Below are 21,541 nucleotides of genomic sequence, written 5' to 3'. Positions count from 1 at the left end.
CGCTTTTCGCTCGATTTGCGCTCGAAACCAAGTTAGCGCGTTCGATTGTGAACATTTTCTTATCGTGTTCCTGATTGTGCCCTCGCCCTTGCACAGTGTCCCATTGCAGCCTTGCACGCAACACCCACATCCGGATGAATGACAGTGAATAGAGATGCCTGACGTTTCCTGAGTTCCCGCATCCCCAGTGTTCCAGTGCGCGCGGGAACGAAGAATTCCAGCCCCAGCAATTCCTTGCAAAACAAAGCAGAATACACTCACACACACAAAAAAGATCCCGAAAGGAAACACAAAAAACAACAAACTCTTGGGAAGGTATTTGGCTACACGCTAGCTGCTCTGCTGATAAAAATTACTGCCCCGGAATGGTTCTGAAAAAAAACCCGGGGATTTCAAGTTCCAAGGTCGCGCAGGTTTGGAGTCGCCGTGTGATTACTTTCCAAACAGTCCAAAACGTGCCCCAACAAAAAAGGAAAGAAAGAATGCCATTGAAAACAACGAAATTAAACGAACTGGCATTGATTGATTTCCGAGCTTTCGCTAGAGCTTGCCGGCCCCTTGGTCGTGCCCTGGCCTCCAAACACAGCGCAAATCATTTACGTGTTCATTCTTCTCCACTCGCACGCTTCAAGAGACTCAATTTGAGACTGCTCGAAATTCAATTATGGAAAAAGTAGTGTACATTCCGCCTTGTTTTTTCATCCCCGCCGCAGTGCTCGTTCGTTTCCTCAAATATGTTCCGGGTTAGCTTCTCGACAGTTGGACAATTGGTACAAATTTTCACCACCAAGCCCTTGCTCCAATGGTACGCTTCCTCCGGGGAGGGTTAAAAGCCAATGTGGTCCGGGGTTCAGGTAGGAAAAAGCCGGTTGAATGAAATTCTTTTCCATCATTTTTTTCTGATTCTGCCAATGCTGCGCGGGTTTTGCAGACCCGGGGACAGTCGGAAAGTCAACTGGAAAATGATGAAACATTCTCTGGCCTGCGTGTGTGTGTGTGTGTGTTTGATTGGTAACAAAGGACCATCATATCCAGGAGAGATACAATTCCAAAAACGTTCTGGTACTCGCCCAAGTGCTCGCCCAATCGAAAAACAAGCAAAAGGACATTCGCCGTCACAGTTAGGATCGAACGAAGCGCAATCAAACAAAGAGAGAGAAGGAAAGGAAGGGCGCTTCGACACAGCTAATGAAGAGAACAAGGGACGAGGGGACATAAAATATTTTGTCCCTAGCTGGTCTGCCGCGACGGATGGGAAAACGAATCCGAAAAACATATTCGCTCATCATAACAAACAAATTATGAGTAATTGATGAGCCCCGAGCGACCCCGCGCGTTTCGATCGTACATCGTTTTTCGATCGACCATTTTGACGCAAGACACAAGGATGGGCCACTTCGGTCCTGGTGGCATGATGACGGTAGACGCGGGCAAGAACAAAACACAAATAAAAAAACAAGCAATACCATTTAAGGCTTCCTCCCCCGATCCGGAGCAGCTAAATCGTTTCGAGCTTTGTTTCGAGCAACTAATAAAGTGGAGAGTTAATCGGGGTTCTGTCGGCCCGTTCTCTGGGGTTCTTCATTTCCACCTTCATTGTCCACACACGCACACCGGGGAAACAGTGGAAAACTATGCAACAAAAGCAGCAGAAGTGAAACTTTTTTGTTCCAGGAATTATCCATTTTTTCCGATAATGGCTTTTATTCTTTCTATTGCCTTCCCATCCTTTAGCGAGCTTCGTCATGGCTAGAGACAGCAGGCAGCGGCGATGCAAGGCTAGACCAATGCCCGCTCCAAAAAAAAACCCCAAAGCCCGAAAGGTCAATAGTTTTCGAGTTGTAGTTTGATTTGAAGTTTAGTGCTTAATCACCGAAAATGGTTCCGGTCTACCCACAATGGCGCCCTTACTATTTTTAAGCTAAACAGGAGAAAGAAGTGAAAACCCAAAACACAACAACAGACCCTCCGAAACCCCTACTTTAGACCTCAGGTTCGGCATGCTGAAACGCTGGACGGTTTTTGCTTCGCGCACGCGTTCCACCACACTGTTGCCCGCGTGGTTGAGGTAGGTCCCGGTAGGTTGGCAATGGCAACATGATTAATGACTCACTTCCTGCTTGCATGAGCAACGGCGTCAACGTCCAGGCGCACAGGCTACACTAATGGGTACACCCCTGCGCTCTGAGGTCACAACCCTCGGTTGGTGTTCTTTCGAATGCAGTTCCTCCAACGGCACATTCGGTTCTAATTGCTATTATTTACTATCGCTGTTATTGTGTTGCAGAGGATGCAGAGACACCAACAGCGGGATAAAAAGCACCGAGCCGCGGTGGAGTGGAGAAGCGATCGAACTGCCCAACCAACGTGTAGAGAGAGCGACAGGGCGAGTGCAGTCACGTGCAGATGCATTCAATACAATAGTTATTCGAGTTCGACGTTCGGGTTTTGCGGCGGACAGCTCTAATCGATTCCGGAGCCAATTCGAACATATGTCCATGTCCCGGAAGGTCAAGGGTGCAAAAACAGGGATCCTTGATGCCGGTGACCGTGACCAGTGACCAGTCAATTTAGCCGAGCTGTGATGCAACTTTATTTGGACATTTGTTCCGCGCAGAGACCGGTTACCGAAAGGCGTAATGGTCACGTAATGGGCATCTACCCGAGTCATGGCAGCAATCGTCCAACTCAGTCCAGTCCAGATCGAACTGATTGCCGATTCTAATCACTGCGGCCCCTTGCGTATCAATATGGCGATAGCGATTGCAAAAGCAAAGGGTGCAATTCTGTTTCCAGGGAGCAACAGAGTGGGCCTACACGATTACATTACACTACTAGGTCCAAATTGGGACTACACATTGGCACAATAAATGTGTGAGCTAATGCCATCAGTTTTTTCGTCCGAACGATCTCATCCGACGACTTTCCTCCATTTACGCGCACCATTTGCACACACCTGTACAAGCGTGCCATCGATTCCATTAGCGGGGAGGGACACGCAAGCGGAAAAGGACCTAAGGAGCAAACAAGAACCAGTGTGGTAGTAACATTTTATTGCGTTTTATTACACGCTACCCTGCCCAGAGACATAAGACAAAGTGGCACGTATAAAACAGACAAACAGATAGATTTAGAAACAATGTGGCGTACAACGACCAGGGAGAAGGAGCAGAAAAACACGGAAAACAGGATCGGTTTTACGCGGCAGTTGAAGGAAGGTGGGTTCACTTTTTTGTACCAAAAAAAAGCAGGCTCTTTATGCCAGCACAACCGGAAGAAGCGAAGGAAAGCGGTCGAGATTGGGACTCGTGGTGGCGGGCCGGTATACATAATCCTGGGACAAAATAGTTAAGAGATAGGGACACACAATGGGAATGATAGAAAAAGAGAGTAAGAGGAGGATGAGGAAAAAACTAATCCAAATAGAACGAAATCCATTAGTTCCAATTACCATTCCCGGGCGGTTCGAAGGGGCGCTGTGTCGAAGGCGTAGAAGCTTGAGCAATCGTCACTTGGGCTGATGATGATGATAGCAGCACACCATAGCGATGGGCAAAGAATGAATAGCAGCAGCAAAAGCACACAAAAAAAGGACATCAAGCTCACCAAAGCCCGGTACGACCCCGGGACGGAGGCGATATGGACCCGGGCAGATAAAAGGATTAAAAGAAGGTAAGACGGCGTAAGAGCCCGGCGAACAAAACGATCGAAACCGCTTAGCTGGTGCGAGATCCCACTGTTTTTGAGTAAAGTGGTGGAAGGTCGTCGTCGTCGCCGTCGTTGGACGTTGGGCGCATCAACATGCGCTGGGCAGCAAGGCAACGGAATGGAGCGGAACTCGCTCGGAATGATGGAAATTATTGGATTGTCTGCCTGGCTTGCTGGTGAAATGCTGTGCTGCCGCCTATCCGTGTGTCAAGAATGACCTCGGCCGGAGCGCACTTCCAAGGCACTGCCAGGCACTGTGGTAATAATGAATGATGAGACGACGGTGCCCTCTTCTGCAGCTCTGTGCCCAGTGCCCAAATTCCTGGAGCGTGAGTCACCTTGGTCGTCTTGTGATTCTGTAGCATTCAGAGGTTCAACTTTCACTCCTTTTTTATTTCTTCCTCTTCGTCCTGGAACTGGGACACTAATGGAGTAGAATTTGTTGCCCAAAAAACAAGCGACTCCACAATATTGGGGTGAGATTAGCTGGGGACTTCGAAACACCGCAGGCACAAAAAAGCTTCCGGAAGCAGTCGCAGATGGTTGCCACAATTGCCGATTCTGCCTGCCTGCCAGTCAGAACCCTAGATCAATCTTCATTTGCAGTTCCAGTTTCAGCAGCACAAGGTCACACACACACATACCTAGCGCTATGTCCGCCCATCACCCTCCGGCCGCCGGAAGGATAATTGACACATTCGATTAGTATTTATGGCGCGCAAAAGCCGGTGCAAAAGCACCGTTAGAAGAAGCTGATGCGAGGCGTGTGAGTGACCTGTGCGGAGACCGTTCGGAATCGATCGCAAAAGCTCCGCTCTCTCGCGCGCTCTCCGGCGTACGTGTCACGTACGTACCGTATCCAAGGCAAGCGGGAACCGATTAGTGCTTCGCGCGCACGCCTTATCGAATTGCCGCGAGATGGCGCGGTTAAATGGTAGATAAAAACACAAATCACTCTCGGCAGCAGCTTGGGTAGGAGGCTGCTGCTGCGTGCTGATGTCCCAAGGTTATCATCTCGCATCGGAGCGGCGCTGGTGTGGAAACAGGTTGGTTAACCTGTTTTTTTACTTTTGCCGACAAACCGCCGGCAGAGAGCTCACGCGGAAGTTTGTCGGGCGTTGCGCATACGAATGAGCGATATGAGGGATGGGTGTGTTTTTTTTCGGGGTTTTTGGTATTTTTTACTGCAAAGCCGCAAAACCAACCCTTACCCCAAAAGTAGTGCCGGAGCGATAAATTTCATCAATAAAATGTTTGGCCAACGAGGAAAACCGTCCGTGCCCCGCTCGCATGCCCCAAATATCCTGGAGGTGATCGGCCGCCCGCCCGCGTTACGAATGCATAATTGAGCAACAAGCCGCGGGCGGCGATTGTGGTTGGAAGTGATCAAACAACTTCTACCAGCTCGTCCCTCCAATGCCGGAAACAGAACAAAAACACTACCCAGAAGAAAAAAAATGCCACAGTTGGCATATTTATGGACGTCGCGGTACGCGCGTATCAGGACGCCCGGAAGGTACACACCTACACCAAATGCTGTACCCCGTTTGCTCCGTGTTCCGGGTGGAAAAGCAAAACTTTGAACATTTGCAAGAAGAGGATGTTCGATTTTGCAAACCGGAACCACCACTGGCAAACCCAAAAAAGTAAAAATTGGAAGCAGTAATCGAGTAAAAACACACACAAAACAATCGATTCAGCCAGGTTTTGTGGGGAACCTATATCTCTACGGCGGAGGGTCTACGAGGAGCCAACCGGAGTGCGGTGGAGCTGGCAGTGTTCTCTGGAGGCGCCCAGAGTTTATCTTAAATTAATGTCAATCAGCTCTGGTGTGGTATGCGCTTCGTGTGTCGCTTTTTTGGAGAGGTTCTCAGTGCTTTATTCCAACCACCATTCCGTTCTGTGCCGACTGGAAACGGTACACAAACCGTACACAGAGGTATCATTGCCCAACCCGGGGGGATGGTTTTGCCAGCATGTAGCTCACCAAACCCCTACCCAATGCTCTATCCATCCTGCCGAAGGGATAAATTTGATAAGCCACTGCTCCACAGTTCCGTTTGACGATCCGATCCTGCTGCTACCGCGTACGAGCAAGTTTTGCACCACTCTCACAGCCGGAAAGGAGCGTGCTACATTGGAGGATGTATGTGTGTGTTGTTGCATCCAACGGCAAATTGTTGTTAGTTTTTCGGGGAAATATGTGTATTGGGAGGACCATATCTACAGCAAGGGGTCCTTTTACCTTTTCCAGCAGCTGCACATGTGTGAGTGTGTGTTCTAGGTTCCCACAGACGTACCTCAGACGTGGTCTAGGCAAACGTGCTTTAGAGAAAAACCCACCGGAGATAGCAGAAATTGTCCTGCTGCTAGAACCTCTGCATACTGTTCTTATCTTCCTGAAGACTACCGAAAACTCATAACACAATTCCAATCAACATTCCAGCTCCGGAGCGTAGCATTAAACACCGGAAAGTTGGAAGAATATGGTTCAATTTGTTCCTCAAAAACAGAAGTTTGTTCACTCGACAAAACACTGAAGGTGCATATGACCTAACAGAGCTCTGCCGAAATGTTGTGCGTCCAGAGATATCAAAGCCTGAATTTCTAGATAAAAAGCTCTCCAAACTTTGTAGTCTCCCTCGAACAAAGGCACTGAAGCGCTGGTCTGTTGTTCAACAGTTGTAACGATTGTGCACCATGGCAAACATAAATAAAACAACATTGGAATGCTCGAACTAGGCTGCGCCTAGTTACAGCAATATATTCGTAAAAGTTCTTGCCACAGAGCAGTACTCCGCCGCAGTTCCCAGAGTTATTGCATTCCGGGTGCTGTGCAAAAAAAAAAAACAACGATCCTGTTGCGGTGCTACAGGTGAGGGTGATTTATCGCGCACTTACCGTTTCGTTGCCACTGGCGAAATTTGTGATACAGAAAGCAGGAGCACATGCAGAAGATCGACGACAGGATCATGAGCGTGAGCACGATGCCGACCCAGACGTCACCGATGAACCGCTCGTACGTCGGGTCGAGCATTTGCTCGGTGCCGGGGCCCACTCCGAGCCCATCCCGGCCCCGGTTCGCGAACGTTTGCAGGCTGTTCAGCAGCCCGTAGTCGCTGCTGCCGTTGCTGTAGTCGATGCCCCCGAACAGGCTCGAGCCGGACGAACCGAACCCACCGCCGAACGGGCTGCCGCCGCCGTCCGAGCCCATGCCGCCGAACGTGGCCGCTGCGGCTGCGGTGGCGGCCGACGCACCGGCCGTACCGACGGCGGCCAGCCGGGCTGCCGCACCGCTGGCGACGGTGCCCTGGTAGTGATGCTGCTGCTGCTGCTGGTGCAGGTTCTGCCAGAACAGCGTGTAGTTGTTGCCCCGGATCAGCTTGTCAAAGTCGAGATTGGTCGGTATTTCGAAGGTAATCTTGGACTCGAAGTTTTCGATCATTTTCGATCCGCAAACGCACTCAATAACTTTATTGCAAAAAACACACACTGTCAACAACAACACATTGACAGAGCCAGACACCACATGCACTCACGGGCACACTTTGTCGTCGACTACTTGGATGAGGTTGATTGCACGCAGCAATTTGCTCCTTTTTATTTTATTTTCGTTTGAGCGGATTCAGAACACAGATGCACAATTGTTTCACTCCAAAAATCGCTTAATCTCTGCTGTGCGAACTTCGGATTCGAATATTCGTTCTCATCAACAGCAAGGCGCGGGGCACAGATCAACTTACTCGACTTTGATAACACAACCAACTGGCACACCGGTTTGTTGTTAGGCTCGGTTTCACAGGGGATAAGCCGGGAAGCATACACATACACTTTGTGCAAGAGATTATTTCAGCTCCAACACACAAAACCGATTTGCGTTTAAATGGCGTAAAGGGCAACTTAAACCGAATCCGCCACAAGAAGAAGCATAAAAAAACAAACCAAATGCGTGTGCGTGTGGGTATGTAAAGTGAGTGTTATCGAATTTCACACGTTTGCAAAGGATTTCATCTAGCTAAATGACTCCTTTTCACTGCACTACTGCCTTTCTACGTCTGTGGCTGTTGGTTTTAAATGCGACACTTACTTTTCGCTTTGTTGATTTGATTTATTCACAGTTATTTCGTTTTTTTAATTTGTTTCACGTTTAAAATCGCACGGCAATTTTCGATCGTTTTGCTTTTTTTTCGTACGTTCGTTTTCTCTTCCTTGCGAGGGCGAGCAACGGTACGGAAATTCGGTCGAGGGAAGCGTCGTATCTACACGTATGCGCACCCGGTCGGTCGCAAGCCTGCTTTCGTACTGAGGGCAGTGCGTGAAGGGTCGCGTCTGATGAGCGCTGCCGGCTGCGCTCGTGCTGTGGCATTTCGTCTCGCAGCTGCACTGTGGGCTAGGTTAGCGCGAATGCGGGACAGAACAACTTTGTTGGTGTTTTTTTTCTGCAGAATATAACTGGAAGCTTCCTTTCGTTTTATGTTAATTTTATTCTATTGATTTTTAAGAAGTAGTTTGGCAACTACATTAAGGAACTTAAAACAAGAAAATGAAGAAACAAAGTTTATGTTTACGTTTTTAAGCTTATACCTAATTGATTTTACATGGAACAGCTATTTGTCGTTTCAAACCTTTTTTTAATGTAATGAAATTTACATATCCTAATATTTGTATTATTTTAGTTTAGTGTAGTTTAGTGTTTATTCATCGATGGACTATAAAGCCCTCTCGAGTCAAATTTTCTTTACAATAGACATTAGACAACGAACAGAACATTTACTTATAGTTATTGTTGAACGCATTCCGAACACTTAAAATTGAAGTCAGTATCGTGATCGTCATTCCAGGCTCATAGATATCGTCAGCTGAATTTAGTAGACAGCACATACAAAGAAGGGGGTTGCGAGAGCCAAAGGGTGTTTCGGGTTTCCGCGACTGCCAGCATTGGCCGGCGACGCAGTATTCTGGCAGGAGCATAGAAGTGAATCCTTGAAAGCATTAGTTTTAATTATCGAGCAATGTTCTTTTGATAGAATCGATTCATGTCAATGTTGTAATATTAATTTTTGAAAAAAAAAAAAGTGTTTAAGAATAAATTACTAAAGGGACATTAAAACAAAGAACTAAGGCATAGACATAGACACACTAACAGTTTTTTTTTGTATTGCTAATTTTATAGTTTATTGAATTCACATGGAACATATAAACGTTGTTTCAATCAGTTACAAATTTTTGCTGAATATTTCGCATTTTGTACACGTACACGTATTTCAAATCATTTGAATTTGATATACACACATTTTACTATCATGAAGCGTTTCCTTATGTTTTGTTGTTAATAATCGATGTTTTGTATGTTACAATAACTTATCAATAATAGATACAGATCAATCGCACCAACCCGATGGTTCTCTGAAGACACTTAATGTGTTTCTAAATTATGTTTTTATTTTATTTTTTTCGTTAGGGCTATCTTAAATAAAGGGATAGAAAGGATAATTTCCTTAATACGTACATTTAATTAAAAAAAACAAGGTTTGTACTAGAAAAAAAATCTCGGATGCACCGGTATTTATGGAAGTCAACGACTACGAATTCATTTTTTTTTTAAATTTTTTAATAATATTTTTTTTTAAATAAAAATTTCGTACCAAATTTCCCCTTTTAAGCTTACATTTTCCATCACTAATGCAATGCAAGTTTAGAGATATGAAGATAATTTTTCAAAAGTTTCAATCATTCAAACTCTTACTTTACCCATTGTACATTCCCACGAATGCACAACCCGAACTGCACACGCACACAACGAACCGAAAGCATCCCGTGTACGACACGCAATCAGCCGGTCCGCTCTTGAATGTGTGCGTGTTTGCGTGCGTGCGCGCGCGCGCCCTGGGCTGGCTGGCTGGCTGGCACATTGCGTTCGGTTTGGCACACACTCAGCCGGCAAATCCACCAAGTCCTCTCTAACCCACCAGACTGCCCTCTCCCCTCCCTGGGTTGCCTACACAACCATCCGCGTAAACAAAGCGCACCCGTCTCGCTCTCGCACGGAACGCTTTCATTCATAAATTGTATCCCTCCCGCTCGCTCCCGTCAGTGTATCCTCCACCGCATACTCTCTGCTTGCGGCGACTGTTGTTGGGTTTCGGCATCGCTTCACACCCCTTCAAGACGCGCGCCACGTTACGGAAGAAAACGTTGCTTCCGGCGGGGAAGCACTGCTCCCTTTTTCCGGCAGATTAACGGCTGTAGAGAGAAAAAAATCAATCCATTTACCGGGTGGCACATATATCGTTTGGATCCTTTGGCGAAGGAGTTAGAGAGCTTTCCATCTTTCGCGTACGTTCTTCGCAACCGACACAAGGCATCAGTCGTACAAGGAGCTGTCACTGCCATCGTTATCCGCAAACACTGGCCATCCTCCCCTCAGGTTTCCCAGGGTTGCTCATCGGCGACGATGATACACGCGCCGTCGCGATGTTTGTTTTGGAGTGAGTAATTCTCATGACATACTGCGATGGAAGTGGAGCAAACGGAAGTCCACCAGAAAAGGGTAAGAAGAGCAGATGCGGAGAGAGCGCGAGAGAGACGTTCCATTGTGCAAATACAACTTCCGTGTGCATAGCAATCCCTCCCTATCCCCCATCTCCCATTACCAGGTAACGCAGTGTGATGCTGTGGGAAGTGGTCGTTCCGGTGGAAATGATGGAAATCCCGTGGGGGCTTTCTACCGACCGATGCAATTACACAAACTCACACACACACATATAGATACCGGTGATGGCTGATAAATCGTGCCATTTTCATCCGAATAAACGTCACGCGCGTGTTCTATTGCAGCACTATGCCGGTGCCATCACTCTACACCGTCATCACAGTAAGTAGTGTCGGTGTTACGTGGGCTCTGCCGGCCAACCTCGGGGGAGTGATTTACTGCGCATTTGCATTAATATAATTGAATACTTTGAGCTCGAAAAAGTGTCCTCACAATTTCGCGTAAGCACTGAGCGCGCCTTCTCTGGAAGGTTCCGAGATTGTGGCGTTGTGGTGTTATGGTTCCGCCGCCGGTAGACTTCCAGAACCCGGTGTGACGCAGCTTGCTTGCGCAACACATTGGAATATTTCGCCATTCTACAAAACAAAAAAACAGCTCTGACACTTTCTAATCATTCGCCGAGTCCAAAGATTATGCAATCACAAGCCCACTACTGACTAGGTCGTCGACCATAGATGATTCACAGTCCGTGCGGTTTTGAGGTGGAGGAAGTGGAGCAGATTCTGGAAATAGTTTTTGTGCATAAAAAAGGCCACCGTATTAGCTTACCGTGTATGTCACACCGTCTGGTTATTCATCTCTACCTGCCTCCGTTGCCCCGTGTGGTGTGTCACACAGCAAGCATAAGCGATAAAGATAACAGCGCACATGTGTACATAGCCGTAGTAACTGACCTTCGGTATGTTGATCTCGTTAAGATGATTCAGAAGTTGGCGGAGGGTTTAGGAACACAACTCTAGCAGCAAAAAATAACGCTCCCCATGGTGCACCTCCAACGGGAGAGATTAAGGAGTACATGAAGATGATGATGATGATGGTGATGTCTAGGCACATCGCCAGCTTATCTGCCCCTGGTCTCCACACCGAGAGCCTTGGGTACGTCTCCCTTATCCATCGCCTGCTCCAATATGTCACGTCGAGTGATGCAAAAAGCCACCGCAAGCCCGGCAAAATGGTTTCACTCACCTTTGACACGAGCAAAAGTTCGTCCCAACAATGGGTCCCCGGCCGGTGAGCGGTGTACGAGAGTGTGTACACAGATAACGAACGCAGGCAACTGCAGCAAGAGCAACGCGCACAAACAAAGCAAAAAAGCTGGAGAAAAGAATGAAGCAAAGTACCACAGACCACGCTGCTGTGTGACCAGGCTGCAGAATTGGCGTGTTTCATCATCATCGTCGTCGTCGCCATCATGAACTGTCATGTCTATCCATCGTTAGGTGTTTATCCTCTTAGGTAGGCCATGATAAAATTGTGCTCCGTAGCCTCGGTGCCCATAACCTCACTTAGGCAAACATTTATTCTCGCACACTTGATCGTCAATTTGGGCGCGCTCTATCCTCCCGGCAGGAGCCATAATGGACAGAATTTCCTGCTCTTTCTGTGCCGATAAAACAAGTGTTTATCGTTTCGGTGGCGCCCCCTGGCTGGCGTGCAGTGCTGTGAGCTATCATTTATTGCGCTCCATCTTCATTTCATACTCCTCCTCTGCTGTGGAAGCTCTCAAGCTACGGGGGGGAGGTCATAAAGTGTGCTCGTCGGATGATGCCAATTTTTTTTGTTTATTTTAGTGAGCATAAAACCATTCCCTTAAATGGCCACATAGCAACACATACACACCCATCCCGAGCCTGGGAGGTTCAACCAAATATCTCTCCGTGGTGATAATTGGTAGCGAATTACACACATGTACCGGGGTACGGGTGCCATCGGGCGACATAAAATACACGCGAAACACGCAGAACAAATTAACAGCAAACAGGAGCAGTATGTGACGCACATTCCAACACCGTACAATTCCGTAAATTCCCAGCACCTCCGATCACTTCCACGGTCCAGCTGTCAGGCCGCTCTCCCGGGTGTCAGTTCGAAGGAAGCGCAAAAAAAAACGGATGTAAAAGTGGTCAAAACGTTAATGTTTCCGGTATTGTGGTGGTACACGGTAGAGTGGTTTTTGGAATGGAGAATTGGTGGAATTACATCCCCGACGCCCTACCATGGACCAATAAAACAACGAACGCGACTGCATGTAGCAATCACAGGAAGTAAATGGTTTCAGGTTCAGAATTTGCGCGAGAATGTCTAACATGGGACACATATGGAAATCATTTATCCATCGTGTAACGCGGTCACGGTCACGGCCTGAAAAAGGGAGAGAAGTCATCGCAAAGCTGTCGGAGTGTAAAACTGATGACCACTTTTCCCAGCGCGGTGGCTAATAATGATTGGATGGAAATAAAATTAACCTTAAATTTGATAATCCATTTGCGTGCCTTATCGCGCGTGCAGTATGCAAGTGTTTTGCACCCTTCAATAATGAACCGACCAGGCGACCAAACACGCAAACCTCAAACAAACGCACCCACCGCACACGCGGCGCACGTGGCGCTGGTCTCCTAAAGGCCTACCGACGCCAAACCGATAAGGCGTAACTGGTCGTGACCGTGGCAACACGGCAGCCCCGAGTGTTGTTTGGTGTGGTTTGTTGCGCTTTGTTTTTCAATTTAAGCTGTCTCCCTTTATCGAGCCCGCTTATCAGATATTGAGCGAGTCGTCAACTTTAACCCGCGCAGTGGATCTTTGGCCCTGGAAACAGATTGGAACTCTGAAACGGGCTCATAGGGCAGAAGAGGTGCGTTAAGCGTTGGATGGATGGGAATAAAAACATGATGAGCTTTAAACCGGATTATAACGATTCTGGGCGCTAGAACCCGCTGGAATCTAGAAGGTATCAAATGATCGACGAACGCCCTATTTTCTCCAGAGCATTGTTGTCCGCCGTGTGCATCGCTGCACAGGCCATTCACATTAGCTAATTGAATAATTTATTGCATTCGGGTATCGAAATCGGAAACAAATGAATGGGGACACACACGCACACACAGAGGCCACACAATGGTTTCCGAATCGTGACATAAAGCGCAATCACCCGCACCAAATCCCTGGAACACAATGGTATACAGGAACTCCTGGGCAGGGAGGATCCCAGGAACAGCGTTCCGTTCCGGCTGTTTGCCTTTTTGAGGCTGAGCTTATTATCGCCCACAACGAATCACACATTCCAGGCGAAGAAGAGAGAAGAAAAACACACGAAATCCTGCAAAGGTCGGGAAGTTTAAAACGCACAGTTCTATATTTTCACCGAACTTCTAAATCTCCCCCATAACACTCCCTTTGCAATGCCGTCCGATTATCCGGCCGAACGATTCCATCGACTGTTGCAATTTTGACGTACTTACCGGATTGGGGTTGGTTGGCTGCAGAGTGGGCAGAGTGCGTGCCTTTAATTTGATTTAATTTGCCGACAATATGCCGAACCACTCGCCTTCTGGGCCCATTTTCATCGGCCCAACACAAATGAGGTCGCTTTCTACCGCACCTTTGAATGCATTGCACTGCAGGGAGATGTGGTGCGGTGCTTGGCCGTTTGCACCCGACACCAGATGGTGATGGTTGGTTGGTTGGCTGCCGAAAAACGGACCTTTTTTCCTCTTGTTAGAATGGGTAAACGAACGGCACACACACAACAAAAGAGCACAGCACAGGCTGGGCACAAAGTGCACGAAGTATGGCTTTTCGGGGAGGGATAATTGCAACGATTTTCAAAGTGATGCACAAAAGACGGCACTTTCAGATCAGCACTTTGTACAGAGCGAATGGCACCAACAAGGAGATAAAAAAGGTGTCTGAAGGTGTGTGTGCTGCTAACGTCAAGGAAAGGGAAGGATAAGGTAAAAATGGTCCAACCTTTGTCGTTGGCATGGTAGCATTAGCACAGGTAGTACCAGAGCACACAGTTTGATTGCCTTTTCTATGCCTACATTGATGAGCTCTTTTTCTGTTGCTGTTTTGATGTCGTTAGTGCCATTTGCACAATGAGTCCCTGGTGTGGGGGATGCATCTGGAATATCCTTGTCTTGATTTTGTTTGTTTTGTTATGTTGTTGATGGTGGTGGTTCATCGCATCCGAGAATCAATCAAGAAACGTTCTGAGTTACTTCTACCGGCTGTAAGCAGACAAATACGCAAATGGTAAACGATTTAATAGCAAGTCCCAATGACAGCCCAATGGAAAGACAACAATCGGAGGTTGTTAATTAAAGTTCCTACAAACTCTCTATCTCCACAGGACAGGACCTCCTGCCTCGGGTCATGTAGGTTTGACCAAGACCATGTAGATCGGTTGTAATCGGCATCGGTTAAATAGCCTCAATATCTCATCTCGCCATGGCAGCTACCTGTGACATAGATAACACCGAACGAAATACCACCATCATTGTAGCCTTCCAGCCTGGGTGTGTGTGTGTGTTATATTGGTACATATTGGCTGTTGTGTAATGTTCCTCCGCTCTGCAGCACTCGATAGGACGACACACGCAACATCAAACGATGTTCGATCCTTTTGAAGTGCATCCAGAAGCGCCGCTCAGAGGTGGTCCATCGGTACGAATGAACGGGACCTCACCTCAGATGAATCAACACACACACACGTTTTGCTCAAACTGAGCTTTTGGCTGTTGTTAACTCGTCGTTTCCCTGGTGGGCCACACTTTTACAGCCGAAAACTAAAACAATAGAATGACACTTTTTGTTTCATTAATGGGTACCGTCTATCGACCGCACTGTTTGATGGCAAAAAGGTGAAAAGACAATTCCGGGAATTTGATGTCGCACAGCAGAGCAGCATTTTCAACTGCTGAATCATAGCTCGCCACGCCGGTGGATAGTTTTTTGACAAACTACAGTTAGTGAGAAGTAATTTCGAACTTGATTAGAACTGAATAAGTTGTGCAATGCTCCGGGATCAGCAACATCCGTTAAATACATCATAGGTTAATACGAGCTTTCCTGCAAGTACCATTACACAGACTTGCTATTAGCTAATTGTAAATCAGATTGGTGTAGTGCCTCAGAGGCATTCAGGCAAATGATGATAACGTAGGAAATTTGATAGATTTTCTGGTATTACCCGCTATTCCGTAGAAATAAGGCACAGTGCCCCATTATTAAAGCCGTTCTCTCCCAGTTAGGATTGAAAGATGACATGGACACTAAATCGAAGAATCAAATAACTATTGATCAAAGCTTGGATAGCTTATACAGCTACATACAGAGGCTCAAGAAATTGATGTTAGGACACGGCAAGAGATGCTCTTCACACATAGAATTTCTCAAGAAATGTTTAATCTAGTTTATATGCTTAATGCCGGGGGCGGTCCCGTGGTACAGGCGTCAACTCAAACGACTCAATCTCGTCATGGACGACGGGCATATCGTCATGGGTTGAAGCCTAGAATGGACCCCGTGCCCCCGTAGCAAGGATTGACTATCTATCCGGCTGCGTGGTAATGAATTAAGTCTCGAAAGCCTGTATAGGCATGTCCGCGTAGGACGTTACGCCAAATAGAAGATGTTTAGTGCCACTTCAAACCTATTCTACTAAATCAAATGTACAGTTAAGGACTTACTAGCTTTAAGGTACTGAAGAGTTTTCATAAAATACGAAGCAATAATTTGGAACAAATAGCTCACAAGTTATCAAGTTCCTCTTTTTTTGAGGAGTTATTAAAGAGATTTTACGGTAGTCACTGGCAATTTGTTAAGAACCATCGCAAGCCAAAGTTGAAATTCATATGCTTTTGAAAGCTGAATTTAAAAAAGCACCACAATCAACTAATTTTTGTTGTGCTCTCCGAGATACACTGTTCCTGGTGTGTGGCGGAAATTTCGGAGATTTTCTTAATTTGTTAGTACTTGGCAAACTTTCCTGAACTTTGCACATTTTTAGACATGTTTTTTTATGACAAAACTTCAGCTATGCCAGTGGTAGAATCCCTACAAGTAATGGATTCATTCGCTTAAACCACCATTAATCAATAAAAACTACACACATATAAGATATATTTGGAGTATAATCAACGAAAAACGACATCGAAATACGAGGACTTTACCGCGTGACTGTAACCCAATACCAACCAAACTAGATTCCCAGCAAAATCCAACTACTATTACTTAATGTGCCTGGTTAGTGCGAATAATTAAATCATACTTCACCTCAAACTACTGCCACACGACCGTGTACTTTGGATTACGGCACAAGTGGATCCAGATTGCAAGAGGATGGGTATACAAATTCGCAGACAGGATATATCGACTCACTAGTGGACGCGTTTGTTTGACCGGTTCCCGGAGATATGATGGGCTTGGTAGTATAAAACCAAGAGCCTCTTTTGTCTACTTCCTCGTAGTCTGCAACCGTTCGTAGCCCTTCTGTGCGCGCGCGTTTGTGTGTGTGTATGCTGAAATCTCTAAATGAAGCATGAAATGCCAGTCATTATCGTGTCATCATAAATCTCACTCAGAATTCCACACCTCTGACAATCTCTGCTCTGCTCCAATAGCCACCGACGTGTGTGTGTGTAGTACTTCTTCTGGCGGAAAGTCGTCAGAAGCGCGTCGACAGCAATGTCTGAAGCGTGTTACTGCCGGTAGAGTGCCGGAGCGAAAAGCCGCCCCGTACCAGATGGGAAATCGAGTGAGTGATAATGGAGCGCTTTTCCCAAGCACCCAAACTCAAGAGTTGCAGAGAGTTTAATCTTTGCAATCATTCAAAAATATCCATCCCATCCATCCGGAATGCCGTCGTCGTCGTGGTGGTGCTTCCAGCTTGACAGCTGCCCGAGCCTCCGCCACATCCTAGACGAACTCTTATCGTCGACACACTTAACCTCACCCGCTTCTGGCTTGTCCGTCCGATCCCGGGTGAATCAGAGCACTGATGAACGCATTTAGTACACACATTCAGCAGCACCAGCACGACTCCGGGAATCAGTATGCAAATAAACGACCCCAGCATTGCTGATGGTGGTGGAATGAACTAAGTGGGTGAACGACTTTTCCCGACCCCCAGCGTCCCCGTCTCTGTGGCAAAAACGGCACTGTGCAAACACACGCACCGGGGGGAGGGGGAAGCGAACGTTTAAATGCAAACTTGGCAAAACTCTGCAAATGTCAGGGAACTCGGAAGCTGGCTGTGTGTATGTTCCCTCGGGAAACGCATACACCTACGCAAATCGTGCTCCTTTTCCCTGCCCAGAAGATGCTGCTGCTGGGCTTCTGGGATGCGCTGATGCTGCTACGCCGCTTCATGCCGGCTGTCCGTTTGATTACACACCACCCGGGCGTGCCCGTTTGGGCGTGTTACATGCAATTCCCGGAACATTGGATGTAGTCGACTCCACGGAAGCATTCGCTCATTCACGCTCGCTCTCACTCCTGCTCCTGCAGCTCTAATCGAGTGGCGGACGGAGTAGTGATTTAAACTTCCACTACACGACATTCTACACGCTTTACGCTACATTAACTCGGGCGGAAAAGCCAAACCCTCGAGGCTTGTCAGAGCGGTCCTGTTTGTATTGATGCGTGCTCCAAGGGGGGAAAGAAGAAAGCTCCTTTCGAGTAGTGGATGATGCGCACCTAGGTGCACAACTGCATCTACTACTGCGCTAGGTTCCCGCGTGGGATGAGAAGAAGCCGCCAGTAATTTATGACGATCATGTCCCTTTGGTTTCCGGGATGGTGGACTGATGGAGCAAGAGCAGAGGAGCGAGTTTTTTGCCCACTCTTTCTCGCTCTGTTTTTGCAAAACGATTTGCATGTGAATGATAGGGAAGTAGAGCGTACTCGTGGGAAAAGTGGGATATTGGATGCAATTATAACTGGAACATTGTGGACGAGTACATGGTGCTACAGTAAATCGTCCTTGTGCAGGCTCTTTTGGGGTATCAATTGCACTCGCGTTTGTTGTCTAACAACATTGGCAAATGTCTTAAAATTTTGAATTTATGTTGGAATTGGTTTCCTACATTTTTGTGTTCTATTGTATTATATTATATTTATTCCTATTACGACTATTACATTGATACGCGGGAGGATGGTGAGCCGTTGCTCCGAACGCGTCGCGGACCCGAATGCCTTAATCTCTTCTAATCTCTCTCTCGACCTCTCCCTACGTTCCCTCTCGTTGCCGATCGGTACCGAGAGATCGATCTCCATCGGTACCGAGACGGTGGGCACTCGTGCTCGTCAGCCGACGAGAGATCGCTCTCGCGGAGAGCGCACCTGAGTGCCCCGCTTGTAATGCATCCAACATCTCCCCTTCTTTATGAACAACATCTATAAACACCGAACCTACTGGGCGGTCTTCTAAGACTAGAAGACCGGTGTGGTTCCTGTCTTAAAATTGCACCAGGATTGCTGGATTCGCAACGTATGAGGGCGGCAGCGCCACGGCCGGAGGTGGCATCCGGATTAATGACCGATGCTGAAGTTTGCAGTGGATGGTCAGACGATAGGCCAGGAGTGCTGCTAGGCTCGGCTGTGGCGACATCCGGGCTGCTGACTGAAACCGAAGTCTGCGATTGATGATCAGACGATAAGCCAGGAGCGCAACTGGGCTCGGCTGTTGTGTCATAGGTATTGCTGACCGATGCTGGTATTTGCAGTAGCGGGCTAGACGGTAACCCAGGAGTGCAGTTTGGTGCCGTATCTAAAAGTACATTAAGAGGGAAATTTGTATTAACCGGTTTAATTGGATGTTGGTGATGTTGCTGACGGTTGCGACGATCGCGCAACTGATTAACGTGGCTGCGTATAATCCTCTTATCAAACGTCTGGACGGTGTACATAACAGTCCCGATGCGTTTGACAATTGTTCCAGCTACCCAGGTCCATCCATTGCGCGTATACTGTTTAGCGAAAACCGGATCAGATGAACAAAACTGTCTCAGGCGGTTGGCTGTACACACAGCAGTATCTCTTGAGGGCGGCGGTTTGGCAACTCCTTGGAATGCATAACATGATTTTACCCAGTTATCTATGTCTACATCTAGGGATGGCCAATAGAAATAACTGCGAGCTAAGGCCTTTATGCTGATGATGTCTGAGTGTGCATTATGCAATTGTTGAAGACAGCGTTGTTGCAGTGCTCTGGGCACTACCATCCTTCCGCTGAAAAGAAGACATCCACCGCCGATTGACAAGCGATCTTTTCTATCATAATATCGTGCCAGTTCGCCTGTATACGTTCTGTTTTCAGGCCATCCTTTGCGAATGTAATGTTCGACCATCTGTAGTAACGGATCCTTTTCTGTTTCCCTTGTTACCTCCGCAAAATTAATAAGCATTATCTCTTGCGTATTGACCATTATTGACTTGACGTCTGTTTCCGAGCTTGCGATCACGCAATTTTTTGCTAGCTTGGCGTGCGTGTGTTTCAGACGTGACGGCGGATCTATATTGCCAAAATTTGTGGTACATACGTCTTCGGGCTGGGAGCAGAATGTATCAATGGAAGATGACCATAGTGAAAAAATGTCTATCAGATCTAAACCAAGAAGAAGCAGGCATGCTGAAGTGACGAAAATCTGGACAATCTTGGTTTGGTCGGCAACACTAACGCTACCCATAAAATACCCGTCCAGTGTTAGGTTAGCCCCCGATGCTGTGTGAGTAATCATCGGCGAGGGTATTAGTTTAGGACTACCTACGTGCTGCCAAGTTTTCCGGTCGATCATTGTGATGTCTGATGCCGTGTCAAGCTGCAGTTGGATTGGAGTGCCGTTTATCACAACTGGCACGAATTTACGCCGTTGCTGTACATTACGGACGTTTACTGAGATCATTTGCGTTCTTACGTGCTGGGTGAAACGCTTATTTGGCGTGCGACGGGCTGCTGTTTTGCAATGACCCTCTTTATGACCGATTCGCGAGCACATTTCACATCGGTGTGTGTGGTAGGTACATTCTCGCATCCAGTGACGGTCTCCGCATAGCCAACATGGATTCTTAGGAATGCCTGTGCCGGAAAAACTCTGTAGTTGGCGATCCGCTTTAGTGTTGACAGTTAATACTCGCTCCGGCAAAGGACCCTCGATCATCGCGCTATCCCTCTTTAGATTCTCTAAACGGTGACACTCGGTGGACAGCTGCTGAAGGGTTGTGCAGGTTCGATCTTCAATACGAGCCAGGAGTCGCGTTCTCAGATCAGCTTCGTCCTCGTCCCTCAGGCCGCACACAAACAACAAGCATTTAAAATCTTCTTCGCTGAGCTTGCCAAGCTCGAAATCCACTGAAGATTTGTTGATGCGACATGCGTAGACCAAGTGATCCTCTGTCCGCTTCTTGGTCATCTGAAGGCATTTAAAGCGTTTGCTGAGCAGTGTCTCCTGGTCGTCGAAAAGCGCTGATAGCTTCTCTACCGTTTCATTGAATGAAAAATCGGACGGACGACGGGGCAGGATAAAAGATAAAAAACGATCGTGCTCGGCCGTACCCAGTTTCCGCAACATCAGTCGAACTTTGGCAGGGTCATCGATTCTTGCTGCGTCGTTCTGAAACAAGTCCGCATACCTCGAATACCATTGTTTAAATGTGATTCCTGCATCTTTCTCGTACCGGAATTCTGTAATATTACGAGAAAGGGAATCAATTATTTGCTCGGGATGAAAACTGGGCGGCGCGGCGCTTTGGCTTAGTAGCCGCTGATGCATAAACTCGTTGATGAATTGTTGTTGCTGGGCCATTTGTTGCTGAAGTAGATTCAGCATTTGCACAATCGTTGCATTATCGGTGCTAGTTGTCATGGCTGGTGACGCGCCGAACTGCGATGGCAGCGGGGCTGCTGGCTGCGATGGCGGTGGTGCTGCAGGATGCGATGGCGGCTGGATGTACGCCGGGCGTTGACCCGACAGTCCCTCTCGTTGGGCTTGGAAAGCCGCGTCCTGAGCAGCGAAAACACCTTGTACGTTGGGCTGAACCGCTGAACCAGCTCCGTTGATCCGATTTAGAGACAATCGGCGTGATTCGGCATCCGAGAATGTATCACCAATGTTCATATCACTAGTCTCCATCCTCCGACGTTTTCGACGTGGTGAACCGATTTTATAAAACACGCGCACAATACGAACACGATAATACGGAATCAAATAAATAAAACACAAATGTTCCTTAAGCACGTAACACGTTAAAATTCGTTAAAATCATAAAAAAACAAACTCTTTT

General features: G+C 47.3%; 1 protein-coding gene across 1 annotated transcript in view; it reads right to left on the bottom strand.

Annotated features, from left to right (window-relative positions):
- LOC120902625 (protein commissureless 2 homolog) overlaps nt 1–8,129 on the bottom strand; it is a 50,727-nt gene extending 42,598 nt beyond the window's left edge. The window contains exon 1 of the mRNA XM_040311501.1: nt 6,610–8,129. Within this exon, the coding sequence (XP_040167435.1) occupies nt 6,610–7,153 (544 nt within the window). The 5' untranslated portion in view covers nt 7,154–8,129. The remainder of the gene's footprint in view (nt 1–6,609) is intronic.
- Between the last annotated feature and the right edge of the window lie 13,412 nt (nt 8,130–21,541).

Source organism: Anopheles arabiensis, chromosome 3, assembly GCF_016920715.1.
Source record: "Anopheles arabiensis isolate DONGOLA chromosome 3, AaraD3, whole genome shotgun sequence".
In the NCBI taxonomy this organism is placed as follows: domain Eukaryota; kingdom Metazoa; phylum Arthropoda; class Insecta; order Diptera; family Culicidae; genus Anopheles; species Anopheles arabiensis.
This window is presented reverse-complemented; position numbering and strand designations above follow the sequence as displayed.